The 17827-nt window shown below is 41.6% G+C and overlaps 1 protein-coding gene across 1 annotated transcript in view; it reads right to left on the bottom strand.

Annotated features, from left to right (window-relative positions):
* RAB2A (RAB2A, member RAS oncogene family) overlaps positions 1-13732 on the bottom strand; it is a 43406-nt gene extending 29674 nt beyond the window's left edge. Inside the window, exons 1-3 of the mRNA XM_057426069.1 lie at positions 13506-13732; positions 6749-6820; positions 2623-2690 (exon numbers count right to left, since the gene is read on the bottom strand). Of these exons, the coding sequence (XP_057282052.1) occupies positions 2623-2670 (48 nt within the window). The 5' untranslated portion in view covers positions 2671-2690; positions 6749-6820; positions 13506-13732. The remainder of the gene's footprint in view (positions 1-2622; positions 2691-6748; positions 6821-13505) is intronic.
* Between the last annotated feature and the right edge of the window lie 4095 nt (positions 13733-17827).

Raw genomic sequence — 17827 nt, 5'->3', positions numbered from 1 at the left:
CAAAAACCCACCGGGCAGGCGCTGTCCTGATAATGTCCCTCGATGAGGCCCCAGAGCTTGTGCCCGGGTACACCTGTGCACACGGTAGAGGAAGCCATTGCAGTCTTGTTTGTGCATTTTTGGGGTTCAGCCTTGTTCACCTTGAAGGTCTAGAAAACAGCCAGTTCTTGGAGTTCTGCCAGAGTCAGCATGGGCAGCTGGCCAGGTCCAAGAGCCAGCAAAGACGCCAACCATGGAGTCGCTGTGCTTGGCAACCAGGGGGCAAAAGGCCGCTGCGGCTTTAGAGAGCAGCCAGCTGGCCCTGGAGACTCCAGGCTGGGCAGGTGGCGTCTGGAGGACCCTAGGAACGCCAGCCCCATCTGCCAGCCAGGACTGGCCAGGCTCTGAGAGACCAATGTGGCATAGCCAGCAGCCACCAGGCAGTCCAGCAGCTCCAGGGCAGGCAGATGCCTATTCACTATCAAGCAGTCAAACAGAAATTTTATCCAGCACTTCAATTTTTACGTCTCCACTCATGATGCTCCCTGTTCACTAAGGGACTTAAAAGCAGGTATGCAAGGCTAGCACTAAATCAAAGAAGTGCTGGTGCTGTGACTCAGTAAGAACTGACATAAAACATAAATGTTTTAAGTGTTTCCTTAGCTCTTGGTGTAAAACAAGATTTCTCTTATCAAATACAAATCATTATAACTTAGTAAGTAGGGAGATAGCACACCTGCTAACTGTTACTGGTGCTAATAGAAAATCAGAAAATGCTCAACACATACACAACACAGAAATGGTAACCTTGGTCATTATGACAGACATTTTTGTATTTTTACACTTCTAAGTAAAGTATCTTTTGAGAAATACTTCATCATAGTTCTTATTTTGCTACTCCTTCAACATCTTTGCACCCAAGACCAGAACTGAGACTGGATTCGACTAGAAATACTCTGTATTTTAAAAATCAGATTGTATACAGTTAAAATTTTAACTATAGCAACTAAACTGTCATCCATTGCTTACAACTTACAAAGTTACCTACAACACAAGCATACAAACTACCCAGTGTATGAAAGCTTTCAATGGATATTTTTAATCTATGTATGATATACTTCACTAACCAGAAAAAAATCCCTCCTCAAAAAGTTTATAAGTTTTAATCAAAAGCAAGTCATTTAAATTTTGGCTATTGAACAGTTTGCATGCATTCAAGAAGCCAAACAGACTGCAGAGAGCTACTGAGTCAGAGGCACCAAGAAAAGCACAATTTACTCAAAAATAGTTGAAATGCACTTGTATCCAAGGAACAGATAAAGGCACATTAACAAAATCAGTCTGAAAGCCAATTTGGCTGCACTGGTATTAAAATTAGTAATTTTGTCTACAAAAAATCTGTCCCAATTTTAAGCAACAAGAACCAATGTAGATACATTCTCATGCAGTCACACTACATACTGTAAGTTTGCTTCCACGCAGATATTTGCTCATCTATTGAATGTAAAAACCTCAGTAGTCAGCAATCCACAGCTATAATAGGAAAAAATGCCCAACACGTAAAAAGCCTGAACTACGCACAATCTAACCATGTTCTCCTATACTTTTTCACAGAGAACATTCAAGGAGGCACAAGTGTTACATGCCATTTCAAGTGATGAACTTCTAAAGTAAATAGTTACTTCAGATCCTACCCACGAAGTTAGCTAAAATATTGCCTTTGTTTACATTTTTATATACACATGCAAGTATGTAGGCTTGCATATAAAAATGTATCTCCCTTCATTGATTTGCTGCACCAAAAGGAGCACATACACAAGCCTGTGGCTCATAAACTGTCAGTTTCTAAAGGTATCCTAATATGCTTTTGGAAAAGGAAACAGACAACCCTGCCTTAGGGAATCATTAAGAACATTTGAAAGACAAAGCTATTAGTATGAGCATCTTAACACCCTTGCATCACAAGAGTAGACGCTGATGGCTCTACAGTAAAGTGACTGACAGGAACACAGCTGACTTCACTAATGACTGTTCTTAAGCTGAACCCCCTCAAAAGTCATTCTGTTTTTTGTTAAGTTTTTCAAAACTTTAAGCTTTTACCAGTCCATTCTTGATTGTCTTAAGTATTTACCACCCTTTACGTTTATAGTGAACTTGAGTTCTTAAGTCTTCTGTGAAGAGTGGAGTGAGCCATATTATTTTCTTCTGCACTGGAAACACAAACATTTCCTCTAGAGAATTCTTGATTAAATTTCCCAACAGAACATTGTATTAACCAAACCTTGCATGAATGCACAGAGAAAGATTATTTAGAGAACTGGAATAATACAGAAACTTAATAATACGGAAAACTTTCACAAAAGTGTGATGCAGCACAAATTCTGGTCTTACAGATCTGTCAGTGTTACTTGAGGAAGTAAAGTTACAGTGCAAACAGTAGAAATTTGCACTGTTTTAAGAATACATCACACACAAAAAAAATAATAGGAAAGTTAAAAAAAATTTAACTTCACAGAAACCAAAGAAAGCTGCAAGACAAAGTACATTGTCGCACATGAGTGATAAGGATAGAAAGATCAACTGTAACAAAAGGAAAGCTAGTGGAGCTGTATGCTTAAATAAGTTCTATGATTTATTACTTACCGTGTCCCATATCTGAAGCTTTATCTGTTTCCCATCAATAGTTATCATTCGAGCCCCAAATTCTACACCTGAATAGATTTGACAAAACGATTACATTATTAGCATACATCAGAAAGAAGAATGACAAGTACTATGAAAGTTAGAATAACTTAGTATTGCATTTGTAGGAAATAACCTCTTTCACAATCTCCTTTAGTTAATTTTCCAGCTGCTTGAAAGGTTTTCAGAAGAGGGAAACTGTTACTTTACAAGTGCTTTGCAAATGCATTAAATCAGAGCAAGTGTCAAGGAGGTATTTCCTACAAAGTTTTCCTAAACGATTTACTAGCTCTAGATCTCAAGGAAAAAAAAAAACATGTCCATTTGAATGCAAACAGGAAATTGAAGAGTCACAGTAATTTTAACACTCCACCAATGACGGACTGCTTAAGCCTGTTTAGAAGAAATTGAACCTAAAATTCTTTATAAATATTCTATTGAGCATACAAATGTCACTTTAACAAGATAAACTAAATTACCGTATTAATAAAAATTCATCTGCCTTTATGCAAAAAAGTGCTTCCAAAATTTTAGCTAAAGAACAAATTTAATAACCGAGGAAGAAAGTTCATGTTTCAAATAAACAAAAGGAATTTATCCAGTGGAAAAAAAAAAAAAAAAATCAGCTTTTTATACCCTCTTGTAAAGCAATTCCAAGACCATTAACAGTAAATTAAGCATAAATTCAGGCTATTACTACTGTAGTTAAAATCTGACAAATGCCTACAGCTAGTGGACGTATTTAAAGGCTTGCAAGTTTCCATTAATCTATGCTTCATAAATCTATTATTTCAGAGAAAGAAAAGAAAAAAAAACACAACCAAAAAAAAAAAAAGAAAACCCAAGATCTGGTAGCTGAAGTTTTGTCTAAAATTGGTCACCGTCTAGATTTGGACTGAAGTCTTCAGCCTGGAGAAGAGAAGGCTCTGGTGAGACCCTATGGCAGCCTTTCAGTGCCTAAGGGGGGCCTACAAGAAAGCTGGAGAGGGATTTTTTACAATGGCATGTAGTGATAGGACAAGGGGGAATGGCATTAAACAGAAAGAGGGGAAATTTACATTAGATATTAGGAAGAAATTCTTTACTGTGAGGGTGGTGAGGCACTGGCACAGGTTGTCCAGGCAAGTTGTGGACACCCCATCACTGGCAGTATTTATGGCCAGGTATGGGGCTTGGAGCAACCTGGTCTAAGTGGAAGATGACCTTTAAGGTCCCTTCCAACCCAAACCATTCTATGATTCTAATCTATTAAGCAGCCTAAATTGGAAGTATTCCAAACATCTCTTCAAAAGCTTATTTAGAATATTGAGGGGTGAAGGGGGTGGCAGTGCTGCTTTCTGCAGATGACTTTTGGGGAAAGAAGCATGGAAGAACCACTCTCCTTCCCACAGGATATCGGAGCCAAACAGAAGCTGTGGGCCAAAGAACATTTAGCTCTCTTTAGCACCCAAATAACCTGCAGTAAGAGTATGCAAGCAAATTGAAAGCATGTAGCAGCAGAAAGAAGGAAGCAGTTGAATGACAATGGTCCCTCTGAAGTTAGCTGCAAAACCAGGGTAAGGTCCTTGGACTACTACAAGTGTCAACACTGCAGGTACTATTTGATCTCAAAATGCAGAATAAAGAGCTGCTGATTTAAATCCAGCAATCATCCTAAATGTTTACTTTCTACACACTACCCTATAGAAGAAAATTAAAAGGGTGTTTATCCTGTTCCCTCAAAATACCTGCTGAGAGATAATTCTGAATCCGAAACGACACATACAGTTTGTTGGTAAGTTTGTTCTCCTCAGGAAGAGAAGCTGTTCAGGTTTATCAGTAAGGGAATGTCCTAAGGGCAATGGGAAACCAGAGAAAACGTGCAGAATGTGTACAGTTTATGGGTTTAGTCACCCATATCTATCTACAAATGCCAGCTGTTTTGTTATTGTTTGGTTTCTGTGCTGTGCTTGGTTTTGTTGTTGCTGGGTTTGGTCTGTTTCGTGGTGGATTTTTTTTATTTCCTCCTTTCCTCCCCGACTGCATCAAGCAGCTTTTCCTGTCCTCCTTCATTTCTTAATAACAGATACTTCAGTTCCTAAATGAAAAATAAACTGAGGTAGTTGCCACACTGTAAATTCTTTTAGAGTATGCTACTACAATTATGCAATGAGCTGTATTCCGAACGTAGCTCAAAGACCTGCTTCAATGTATTCTATCCCCCCCAGTCTTGTCTTCATTAGAGATGACATTTCTCTCCAAACTTCTTCAGTATCAGAGGTAACATGTTAGGCTATTCATACTAAAAATCAGGGCTGAATTGTGCACAGCTCTAGATGAAATATCTTTTTTCTACATGCCCAATTTCAGTTTCCCTTCTCTCCCAAGTTGCTCAAAGCAGGAATAGAACCTGCACTCCCATGGGCTACAATCATTGTATTGTATTGAAAGAAAGTTAGGCTATATAACACAAGCCTTTTTATTCACTCTACAGGTTCTCAGGAGTTTTAACATCATCAGCTGTAAGTGCATTAGACAATCAACCCATCCCATCTTGCCCTGCACAGGGAATTAATACGACTTTGAACTAATTTCTTTATTTATCTCCTTCTAAATCGGATTGGGTAACTAGGAGAACCATGCTCCTGTCCAAAACACACACACATGCCCTATCAGTTAGGTGGAAGGAAGTTGTTTCCAGCCTATGCCCCTTCTTCCCCTTTCCAAGCAGTGCCCTTTGCTCCATTCCTACATCCCTCATTATGTTGCTATCTAGGTTCACCTCCTCATCCCACTAGCTTCAATTTCTGCTCTCAGATCTCAGCTAGCTATATGCCAGGCAAAGAACTGGCACTACAACCACCCTGCTGGGGTGAAGCTGTTTCCCACAGCTTATCAGTCTGCTAATGTGACAGGGCTGCCAAAACCATAAGTGATATATAAGGCGTCATATATTTGGCAGGCCTAAAGAATAAAAGATGACAATAACTTCTGCCTTCCTGAAGAACTCAGGCTCTTTATTCAGCCAGCCTATTTGCTGCCAAGACCTCAGAAATATTTGAAAACTGATGCTAGCCTAAGAATTTGAAGTATATTAGGCAGCCACACACAAGCTGTGGGAGGACTGTCAAGAGAAAAGGGAAGCCATAGCCAAACCTCCTTATACATTCTGTTACATGAAGAATATTTGTTTATGTTTCATGCATCTATTTCAGTACTCCCAAATACAGGAAGCCTATTTTTCCAGGGCACAAACTAAAAATACAGACTAGGGATACATTTTGTGCAAGGCTTATCATGATTAGAGCTGATAGTTTCCTTGAAATAACATCAAGAAGAAATTCAGAGGTTCTGCAACCTTAACAGAGACTACCATCTGTTATGCTAAACAGTGAATCTGATATGAAAGACTAAGCTTGCCTACAAAAGAATTTATTCCCACACTATTCCTCTTATTTTCTGTGGAAGGTTAAATAAAAGTCTGTATCATTTACCATAGTCAAATCAGAGGCAAAGCATTCTGTCAACATATATTCACTTCCCCTAGTGACAATATCAAATTACATCCAACACAAATGGTCCACATCCAATGGAGGACTCAGGAAGAAAAAGCAAACAATGAATACCTTCACACTTCAGTCCTTCTCTATCACAAAATCAGCCTTGCCAAGCATTAAATTTGTTTACTCACCTTAAAGGTTAACTTTACTTTAGTTTACCTGTAACTTGTTTTCAAGGCTCTGTAGCTAGACTAATATTTTGTTCCCTAGTAAAGATTCTGCCATTTCCGTCACTATCGATGCATTCTGCACCAAAATAGAATTTGGCATTGGCCAATTCTGCTTCCATGCCCAGGTTTTAGCTTTTCTGAAGAGACAGCTGAGATACTACAGATACATATTTTTTGAAACTGTTTCAGATTTTTCTTATCAGGAAGGTATAAAGACCTCCCCTTGTCTTTATTAGTTAATACACATTCATCAGCTAAAGATTCACTGCTACCTTAATACAGCACAAATCCTACATTAATGCACAACAAACTCATAAAAGCATGCTGAGGTACTCCAGTACTTAATCATTAGCATTGTGGGGTACAAAAGAGACTTACCAATAGTGAGATCGTGGACTGGTTGAAACCGCTTGTCTGTAAACTGTAACAATAAACATGATTTCCCAACACCTAAACAAAAAAAAAAGAAAAAGAAAGAAGCTTTAAGCAAATTAAAAAAAGAATCTGTCAAGAACCAATAGAAATTAATTTAGGTGAATGGTATATACTGTTTAAAAATCATTACTAGAACTTGAGATACCAGATTTCTCCTACTTCAAAACATACGCCACTTTTTCATAACACAATAGCCTTTGAAGTTCCAGAAACATTAAAGTCAAAGCAGTTATTTTCACAAACTGAACAAAAATTAATTCTTCTTCTGAAAGAGTAGTTCTGCCTTTGCTATTAAGTGAAAAAAAAATAAACTTTTGTAACAGACCTCAGATGTATCATTTCACATCCTCCCTCCACAGTAACTACAGGTCTTGCTACTACCCTCAACCCTGTATCTGCTTCTCCTTCAGTGCTTTCAGCTGTCTTCCACACTAACCAGATCCTCAATAACACCTCACTCCCACCTATCTCCTAATTTATCATCAGTACATATATGGCTGCTTACAACCACCATGTGCTGCTGCTTGGTTCTCAATACACCAAAAACTAGTCCAAGCAGAACTGGCAACAGCTGCGTTCACATTACAGCCAGACAGACAACACAAACATTATCATAAGTTACCCTGATTTCTGGTACAAATGGCTTAACTACTTCACATTACATGGGCACTGGTCAGCAAAGGGACAAGGCAAAGAACTATGCTGCAAGGCAAAAAACAGGCATACCAGAGGTTTACATATAGTAAAACTGACCTTTCTACTACTAAATTCAGAAAAGTTTTTAGTATGGTTTCATGAGGAAACAAAACCTACATGATCTTAAGCACTGCCCACCTGTCATTTTGGTCTTAAAAAGTGAAGACCAGTGGCTCATTTCAACCAAATCTAACAGAAATAGGAGACCAGCATTCAGTTTTGTCACAAAACGAGTTTTGACAAATTGATGGTATGCTGAGATCAATACCCCATGCAATGCAGCAATTCCAGTACTCAAAGACAGTTGTTGGTGCTGCTACCCCTAATCTCCTCCCTACAGCATATCCATGCCATTACTCCATATGGCTCAGATGAGATCTTAAACAGTTTCAGTTTTCTGCTGGGTTTACACACTAATCTGACAAGAAGAGACAAAGCAAACAGATACGGCTTAATGTGGGGCCAGGCAAGCACGAGAGTTGAAATGAAGGAAGAGAAACACAGCAGCAAGCAGATCAACAGCTTAGAGTGGCATGAAACTGAAGCCCCAGGCAAAGTTTGCAGCATCGGCCTTAACAGATCACTTCTCTGGAGCTATCTGGCTTCTGATAGAAAGCTGTCAGAACACAAGCAGTTTGGAAGCACGTACAGATTATGTCCAACAAAATTAGTGGACATAAGAGAAGTGAATGAGGAATGGGGGAGAGTGCTGGAAGTAAGAAGCTGGAAGTAAGATGGGCAGAATATTGGAGTTGTAGAGACAAAGAACACAGAAGTCTAAGAAAACTTAAAATACTAATACTTCTAACTCACAGAAGACTCTGTATATATATATATATACACACACACACACACAGATAACTTTGATATCGCCAATGAAATAGGGATGCCCCATCACAGAGCAGAGTATCATCACCATCCTACCTACAAAAACAACCTATAAATCACACCAGAAATAGAATGGAGAACAGCTTTTGCCATTAAACTTACAAAGTGAGGTTCAGTATCAGTGGATAAACCAGAACCTCTAACTTACCCAATATTCTTGAAAAAATCCTATAAAGATAAGAAAAATATTTAAAAATCTAATCAACATGACACGCAATCAGGTGTCCCAGCACCACTTCTCAGTGGCAATCTGGTACTTTTTCTTCCTGTAAGTCTGGTAACCAGCCTCTTGGTTCAAGAGAACATGCAAACACTAGTGTCAGCACAGCAAGGATGACGGACTAGCACAGCTCCTTTGATGCAAGCCTCAATCTGGCACAAGATGACTGTACCTCTCATTACTTCTATGTAGCAGGCCTTTTAGGAACAGACTGCAAACTGATGGGTTCACACACAGAAACAGAAGAAACAGCCAGTTTCTGTTTAATGCCATTCCCACTACTTTAGAATTTTCCAGCAAAAAATGCCTGTAAATCTGAGTTTTATACTGGTGTTGACTGAAAAGAAAGGCGTTCAAAAAGTTCAAATGAAGCTGTAGTGCCTGGTAAATTTAGGTTATAAATATTTTATTGACTACATTGAGTAGTAATATTTTGGTTTAATTTTATAGTTTCAAGACACTGCAAGTTCATAACAGGAAAGTTCTTATGAGAACAGCTCATTCACTTCCAGAGCTGACCAGACTGCAATCATAGACACAGCCAGGAACCTGGATCAGTACCAGGAACTGTGTAAGAACTCCTGAGCAGTTTACCACCTTGTGACATGAACAGATGCTGCAAAGATCAATTAACAGTGGCACGGCAAATGGTTTAAAGCAACTACACTGGTTAACTCTATGAGAAAAGTGGCTGTTTACCAGGTATCTCTTTCAGTTAGCACACTAAATCTTACACCTGAAACGAGGCACTCTGGGAAAAATAACTGAGCATGTGTTACGATACTCAACTGTAGAACACAGAAGGAAGAGATTCAGTTATTTATTAACTCATTCTCCATTTTACTGCCACAATTATTTTAACATAGCTTCAGACAAACCACCCCAAGAGAAAAAAAAAACACCTTAGTACCATTAAAACAAGGAATTATCAGAGCCTGGATACACTTCACCAACAACCACAGTAAACAAAAGTTCTTGCTAAGGAACAAGTTAAAACAACAGATATGTGCTCAGAGAGGAACAGTGTGCTTCTTTGCAAGTGCCTGTTCTAGGATCCCTTTATCACTTCTTAGTACCCAAACAGTGATGGGAAATGGAACTTCTGCTATAGTATTCCCACCATCTGGCCCTGAATTCCAAATCAACAGCCTGAGTTGGCTCTCTAAATTCTTCTGCCTCACTTAACAGCTTCCTCTTTAGGTGCCACTCTGCAGTCAAGTTCTCCAGGCAAAGCTTGCCAGAGCTTTGTTACTGTCCACCCTGACACTGCCATGCTTCAACACCTCCCTTCCTTTCATAAATGCTAGTGTTCATTTCACTGCTCAGCAAACCAGAACAGCACAGGGGCAAAGCTAACCTCTCCCTTCTCACTTGTAAGGTTATGCAATGAGCTAAACCAAGAAAGAGATCCAGCATAAAACTATGGCCACAAGAAACACTAGTATGTGCATGAGACCAGGGCTACAGAAACAAAAGGAAGGGATGTTCTTCTCAGTAGCAGGCTGTACTCATGACAATTAAAAAAGCAGCTCTGGAACCACAGCACACGTGATGATATAGCTAAGCCATTTAAATGGCTTTTAACAAGAAAGCAGACTTCCTTCCTTCCCCCCTTCTAGGTCCTGTGACTCCCTGTGAACAGAGCAAGGAAAGTTCAGTTTTCAGCTGTGAAGTCAGAGATGCACTACTGTCACCAAGAAGAAAATCTCCAGGCTTTCCTTACCACTATACAAAACTCAGTGTTTCTTCCACTGATGTTTGTCTTTGAACGTTGACCTGGTTCAAAACTAAAATGCCTCCAAGTAGTGAGAGCGGGCTCAGATAATTACCTTACTTGTTCATATAAGCACCACTATAGACCAAGAAAGATGACAGAGGAAAAGAACTGCAGCAGGGCCTCATATACACAGTTTTTGAACACTTCCAGGGACACTGATTCTACCACAGCCCTAGGAAGTCTGTTCCAATGTCTAACTACCCTTTTGGTGAAGAATTTTTTCCTACTATCCAGTCTAAATCTCCCCTGGTGCAGCTTGAGGCTACTACCTCTTGTCTCCTGGAAGAAGAGACCAGCAACCTCCCAGCTCCATCCTCTTTTGGGTAGTTGTAGAAAGCAGTAAGGTCCCTCTGACCCTTCTCTTCTCCAGACTAAACCCCCCAGTTCCCTCAGCCATTTCTCATCAGAGTTGTGCTCTAGACTCTTCACTGGCTTCATTGCCCTTCTCTGGATCCGCTCCAGCACTTAAATATCTCTCTTGCAGTGAGCAGCCCAGAACTGAACACAGTATTTGAGGCGCGGCCTCACAAGTGTCGAGAAAAGGGGGTAAATCACTTCCCTGGTCCTGCTGGACACACTATTGCTGATAAAGGCCAGGCTGTTGTTGCCCTTGTTGGCTGGCTGGGACAAACTGGCTCATATTCAGCAGCTGTCAATCAGCAAAACCAGGTCCTTTTCCACCAGGCAGCAATGCACCACATATGCTTCTAAACACATCTGCAAACTCCCCTGTTTTGGCAATATCCAAATAAAAAGATTTTTTTTCTGGTTAACTCTCACAGCAGTCAGCATTCCATACCACTTGTATTTTATTCTTAAAAAGACCAACTCCATGAAATTCCACAGCTACTCCCACTGATACAATGTAAAATTTATGCAGATTTATGGCAATGTTGTTTGAGTACCTGAAAGACAGCTATGCCATTTCAGGTCTCTCCTACAACAGAACACTAATTAGATCTTAAAACAGTTCTGACTACATAGAAAAAGTTTTGGGTTTTTTGTTGTTTTTTTTTTTTTTATATAAAACATAACAACCAGAACAGAATTAATCCCATCTTCCTAAAGCAACTATGCCTGAAGTTCCAGCCAAAGAAAAAGTCACAGAATATCAACGAGCAATGAAGCAGGTGACACAAGGGGACAAGAGCTATTGGGCAAAAGGCAGTCTTGCACAGTCAGTTTCTGTAGCTGTCATTTTAAGGGACTGAGATCATACTGAAATTCCTGTGTTTACACAGATGAAAGCATGTGGAATCACAATTCAGAGAAGACGCGTGCAGGTGTCTTGTATAACTGCAGGGGTTTTTCATTGGTTTGTTCATGGTTCGCATAACCCACTTTGGTTTGTAGTGCTGAAAAGGAAGATGAGCCAAGTGTTAACATCTGTCCCCAGCTGATGCCGTCTTTTCTCCTACAGTTTGTTTACAACTAATTGCTGAGTCACCAGGCAGCTGATCCATTTCCAAAGACTCTGAATCAAGTCCCAGAGATAAATGTCTTGAATACTATGGGAATTACAAAGCAACTATGTGCAAGACCACTGGTATATCTTCACTGGTTGGAATGCTGCAGCAGACCAACACTGGAATTGAACATGACAGTCCTAATCCACTCAATTTCTATCAACAGAGCTGTGAGTTCAACTGTCTTTGTCTGAGAAACAGTAGTAATACCTAAACTATCATAGCCATTCTGGCAACAAACCAATCTGCACAACATAAATTGGCTCTCCAGTACTTAAAAGGTAGTAGGAGACATTAATAAAAGCAAATCCAACTTCCCCACTATTGGCATGTTTAATTCACTTCAAGAATCAGTATTATAGTAGTTTTAATTAACTTTCTGTAGCAACTCGGAATAAAAGTCACAGGAAGTAAACAGACTTGCGAGCTGTTTTCTCTTTGTGTTTCTGTTATCTATCTCGCTCCTCCCATGTCTGGATCTTAAGCAACTTCAGAAGTGACACGCTTCCATTCTGTATTTCACATTTCAAGCAACTGAAATGTGAAAGTGCAGCACAGACCATTACACTGAGGATATTCCCTTGTAAAAATTCAATCAGTATACGATCAATGTACCAAAGCAATTGTTTGCTGCCATCTCTACCACTTTAATGATTATAGTTTTTTGGGATTCACCAGAATTGGCCACCTGTTCTGAAACACTATCTTTCTGAATTCTGCACTACCACTCTGAACCACCCTGAACAGACAAACCTCTTCCTACTTCCCCTGAATCTCCTGTCCTTTGTTTTAACAAACTGCCACTCACATTAATATCATCTACAGCCTAATGCTTCTAACATAGTCATACCTATGCTCTATTTCTTAAAGACTTTTTTTTGTACTACAGCTGCTGCTACTGCAGTGGCCTAGAAAAGCTTCCATAGTTTAAATGTAGGCTTAAAAGAAGGTAAAATCACATAGTAGTTGCATTCATATATTTAACCTCACATGTAATGCAACTGTAATGTATAATTATACTCCAGAAACAGATAATTTGTTTCGTAAGTATGAAGTACAACGATGCAGGTATCCTCAGAATAGCATGTAAAGTGGAAGGTGTGTCAACAAAATTATTAAAGAAGACATTTATTCAGGTATGAGGAAAAGAACAACAAAGATGCACAATACCTGCTCACAACAGCTACCAGATACCAGTTAACAGCTAACAAGGTTAGTTACCTTGCCCTAACAACAGTTTGATGGAAGTATGCTACCTATAGCCACACTATGCTGAGGAAGCACAGAATATATAGGCAAAAGGGCTTCAAACAGCAATTCCTATCAGTATGTGGTTATGCCTGCAGCATTCATACACATTATTTCTTCTTACACAGCAGCCAATGTCAAACAAAAAGCAGCAAGGTTTTCAAAAGTAGCAAGCAAATGGGTGGGGAAGGGAAGAGACCCCAGAAGCAACCTGAAGCACGTGGGAATGGAGCAGTCCCCCGTCCCCACCCCAAAAAAAAAAAATCTAATAAAAAAAGAAAAATCACTATAAATAAGAAGAGCCAAGGCTTTTAACTTTCCTTTGACAGGATGCTTTGACAGAGTTTGGGACAGCATCTCCAGTCAGGGCTGGAAAGGGATCCCTGTGGCCTGAGCTGAAGATACCTCACAGCAGTCGCTCTGGTCTCACCACAGAACTGCGGACGGCATGTGGCACCTCTCAGGCCCCACCTCTGTGGGGATGCAAACACGGGGTACTACCCAGGTTCAAGTCTGGGAGTGACAGCGCCTCCTTCCTCCCAGCTCCCCCCTCCCCGATGCCGCAGCCAGGGCCGTGACACAGCCCGGCCTGTCCCGCGGCCCGCCAGCCAGGCCAGGAGGCGGCTGTCAGGCTTCCAGGCCTGCTGCGGGGACCAAGGCCGGCGGGCGCGGAGCTGCCGGGAGGCAGGCCGAGGCCCCGGGCGGGGCCCAGCGCAGAGGCGGGGAGCGGGGGAGCCGCCTCTTCTCGCAGAGCCACCACGTCGACGACGCCAGCCCACACCGCTCCTCCTCCCTCCTACCTCCGCCGGCGGCTCGCTGCTGCCCGCCCCCTGACCCGGAAGTGCTGAGCGGCCCCGTACCCCGCCGGCAACTCTGCCCGCCGTACGGGCGGGAGTCTGCCCGCCGTACGGGCGGGAGTACGTTGCTTGCCCCGCCCGTAGGGCTGAGCGGCGGCGGCCCCGACCTTGAGGGGTTGGGAGATTTGCAGAGGGGGTTGCTCGACCTGATCCCTTCTCTTGGCCGGTCTGACGGGGCTTGGGGATGCTGTTTTTCCTTCGCTTTGGCAGGAGGAATAAGTGGCAGGGTTCCGTGTCGTTGGAGGCCTGGGCTCGTCGGAGCGGGCTGTCGTAGCGGCGAGAGCAGTGCCCTCTGCCCCGCGGTGATCCCCGGGGGAGAAGGTTACCTTGAGGGGGGAGGCTGGGGAAAGGAGAATGGAGGCAGTGCGGCCTTTGTTAGGCGCTGCTGAGCTCCTGGCTTGCGCCAGGGTTAGGGTTGCTGTGGTAAAACCCTTGCACTGTTGGTTGAAGCGTTTTTGGTGGTTCTGGCTAAGAGGAACCAGTGAAAAGCCCGATCTGAGGCCGCAAAGCCAGCTTTGAGCTAGAGAAGCCTCTAAGCATAACCCCTAGTGAGCAAATCTGTACAAATTCATCACTTTCAAACTTGAGTTCTGTCTTGGAAAGGGTTTTTTTCTATCGCATTTTGCATCATTCCTCGAGCCAGAAGCAGTGAGCCAAGAAGATAGCCTAACTTCACAGCTGCTGTTCAGAACTTCCTACTTAAGAGTGCACATGGCACTAGTGAGTTGGAAGAAACTTCAAGGTGTTCCTTATTCTGAGCTTCTTCAGGAAGTGTCTCATGTACCCAGACCTTTGGCTCTGGAACAGACAAAGGTAGCTTGGCTCATGGGTTGGTCACACCAAGGTTAGATCAGATGTCTGACAGTGGTAGATGTGGTAGGACATTCCAGTCTGGTGCTGAGGCAGAGGGTGCTTTGGGGTGCCCTTCTACTCAGCTGTTCATTGACTGAATTGGTGGGACTGTTGAAGAGCTGTTCATATTTTCTTCGTATGAACTCATGGGTCTACCATCCTTGCTGTACCAGTCCGGTAGCTTTTAACTTTATAAAGGTGCTTACTTGTGGTGCATCAGGTCAACAACTTGGACAGCACTGACTGACACCATTTCTGACAGGTGTGCGTCCAACTTACTCATAAAAGCTTTCAATAAAACTGTGCCAAATCCTTTTTTTCATATTTCATGACCTGAAACCCAAAATTAAGCTTATTTTTTAAAAATTATCTTTTTCCCCGTGGACATGCAAAAATAATTTAAAAAATGGTATAAAGAAGAAGGAGCTCCTCTACATATTATATCTACTTTCATGTGAAAAAAATCATGTTTTCTATGTTCCTTTGCCCTTTTTGTCTCTTTCCTTTCTGCTCTGTACTTCTAGTTTCTCAATGTTTTGTGTAAAGTCTGGAGTCCAAAATGGCAGTTCTGGTGTCTATAACACCAACCTCTAAACAGTTATATGAGTATCTTTAGTCCTGCTTCTCTCTGACTGTGACTGTTTCTCTTTTCCCCAACAGCATTTGAATTTAATTTTTCATCCTAGATCTCTATTCTAGATGGTTGCTACCCAAATATACCTGTACATTTCTAAGCACTGTTTCTCCTTTTGCTGAATTTCTGCAATTTTGATCAGATCCACCTGGTTTGTCAAACCTATTTTTTTTTTCTTTTTACTCCATCTCAGCCATTTTGTTACCCAGGTCATTCATGAAAATATCTAATAGGTCTTGCCTGGACAGGACCAGACCATTAGCATGTCAAACTTTCTCTTAGTTTAAAAAGCCTTTACACATTAAAGAAAGCCACTTCACTGTTTTTTTATGTACAGGAAGTGAAATTTTGGTATAAATTCTTGTTAATTAACACCTATCCAGAATGAGTTTTCTCAGAGTTCAGAGAAAAACAGGATTTTGCCTTGTTTCCTATGGAAGTTAGGGCTGTGTTTTCACAATGTATGTAGGAGTCTGCCTGTGTGTTCCTTGTTGTAATAATGATCATGAAACCTGTCATCTGGATGGAGTAGAGCACCTCGGCTGCAAAGCTGCAGTTGGGGTCAGCTGTTGAACCCAGTCAAGAATTCACACTCAAATAAGTCTTCCTAAGTGCTCCCTCTGCAGGTAAGCGCATTAGTTGGCTTTCACGCTGTTGCCATTGGTTTGTGTGACCTCAGACACAGGAAATAAAACTGCAGGAAACCCTGTCTTAAGGAGAGTTTATCCAGTGTAAGTAAAGGTTGCTGCTAATAGAGACAGGGCAGCTCTGCCCTCACAAACCTCCTCTTGGAGCCCCCCGTGTTCTAGCACTCACGGTTATGTGCTGGATCAGGAAAAAAGAGTGGTTATTTAGTTTTTCCATGTTAGATTTCAGGCAAATTCATTCTGGGTCCCACAGCCACAACAACAAACTAAAATGGTTTCGACAGCCTTGTCAGATGGATACCAGCTCTGCCCAGCAGCCCTTACTCCTCAAAGAGGGTCTCATAGTTGTGAAGACTAAAGCCCGTGCTATTAGACCAGTCACACAGACAAGTACTGGCTTTCAGGATGAGCCCTCTCCTGACACCTCTCCCACAGCTGGCAGGATGAGGAACTGAGTGAGATTTTGTGTTCTTTACCTTCTCCTCCAGAGCCCTGCCATCACTCACAACATTCTTCAAGTCTCCATTGGTACTAGCAGAGACTCCTATATCATTGAGCAGCAAAGGGTGTTACCCTGAGGACTTCTCAAGTCTTGGCAGTCTGCCCTCAACATATGAGGGTATTCAGATGTCTGATGGGGACAGACTTTTTAACAGGGCCTGTAGCAATAGGACAAGAGGTAATGGTTTTAAACTAAGAGGGGATATTCAGACTGGATGTGAGGAAAAATTTTTGTACAATGAGGGTGGTAAAACACTGGCACAGGTTTTGCCTGTTTACTGACACAGAGAGGTGGTATATGTGCCATCCCTGTAGACATTCAAGGCCAGGCTGGATGTAGTTCTGAGCAACCTGATCTAGTTGAAGATATCCCTGCTCATTGCAGGGGGGTTGGACTAGATGACCTTTGAAGGTCCTTCCAACCCAAACCATTTTATGATTCCATGAGTCTGCGATTCTATGATCCAAATTCTGTGATTTTTTTCTAGACTTCAGGTTTGACACAAGCAAAACTGGCCTGATCTGGTTGAATTTAATCTGATCAGAAAAGGGAATTTTCATTTTGTAAAAGTGCAGATTGCTGATGGGGAGAAAATACAGATGCTGCCGAATCTCCAGTGAAATGGAAGGTACCTTTAATACCACTGCTTAGCCATCTAACAGCCTGCTTGACAGGCCCTGACTCAACAGGTCAGGGAGAAGGCAGCTAAGCCTCTTTCCTTTTTGGCAGCCTGGGAAATCAGACAGGTAACCAACTTACAGGCGATCCATGCGGCAGTGCTATGCCCCACTGGCTATCTGGGTGGCTGCTTGGGTTGGGTCAGCAGCTGCACAGTGCACAGGGAGCCAGGCCTCTTTTGGTTAGGCAGGCAGCAGCAGTGGTGGGGAAGCTTTACCTGTGCACATCTGTGCAGTATTTCAGTCACTTGTGATACTACTGTTCAGGTATTTACGGAATCATGTTTGGTAGAGCCTTGCATGGATAACATGCAAGAATTTGTTGTTTTTGCTGTCCCATGCTAAATGGAAGCTGCTTTGTTGCTGAATAAGAAAGTATACATAAGTTATTGAGTGTTACCAGCTGAAAATGTGAGTTGCCTCCAATTAGAAAATAATTCAAAATTGATTTTTCTCCAAATTATGTTTAACATACATTTGTTTAAATGCTACTGAGACATGTAAGTAAATAGTTATATTTTTTTAATTATTTTTACCTCTCAGAAGTCTAAATTTCTG

The sequence above is a fragment of the Pezoporus wallicus genome, unplaced genomic scaffold, assembly GCF_028554395.1.
Source record: "Pezoporus wallicus isolate ANWC-B61680 ecotype Strahan unplaced genomic scaffold, APGP_CSIRO_Pwel_v1 contig_4131, whole genome shotgun sequence".
Classification (NCBI taxonomy): Eukaryota; Metazoa; Chordata; class Aves; order Psittaciformes; family Psittacidae; genus Pezoporus; species Pezoporus wallicus.
This window is presented reverse-complemented; position numbering and strand designations above follow the sequence as displayed.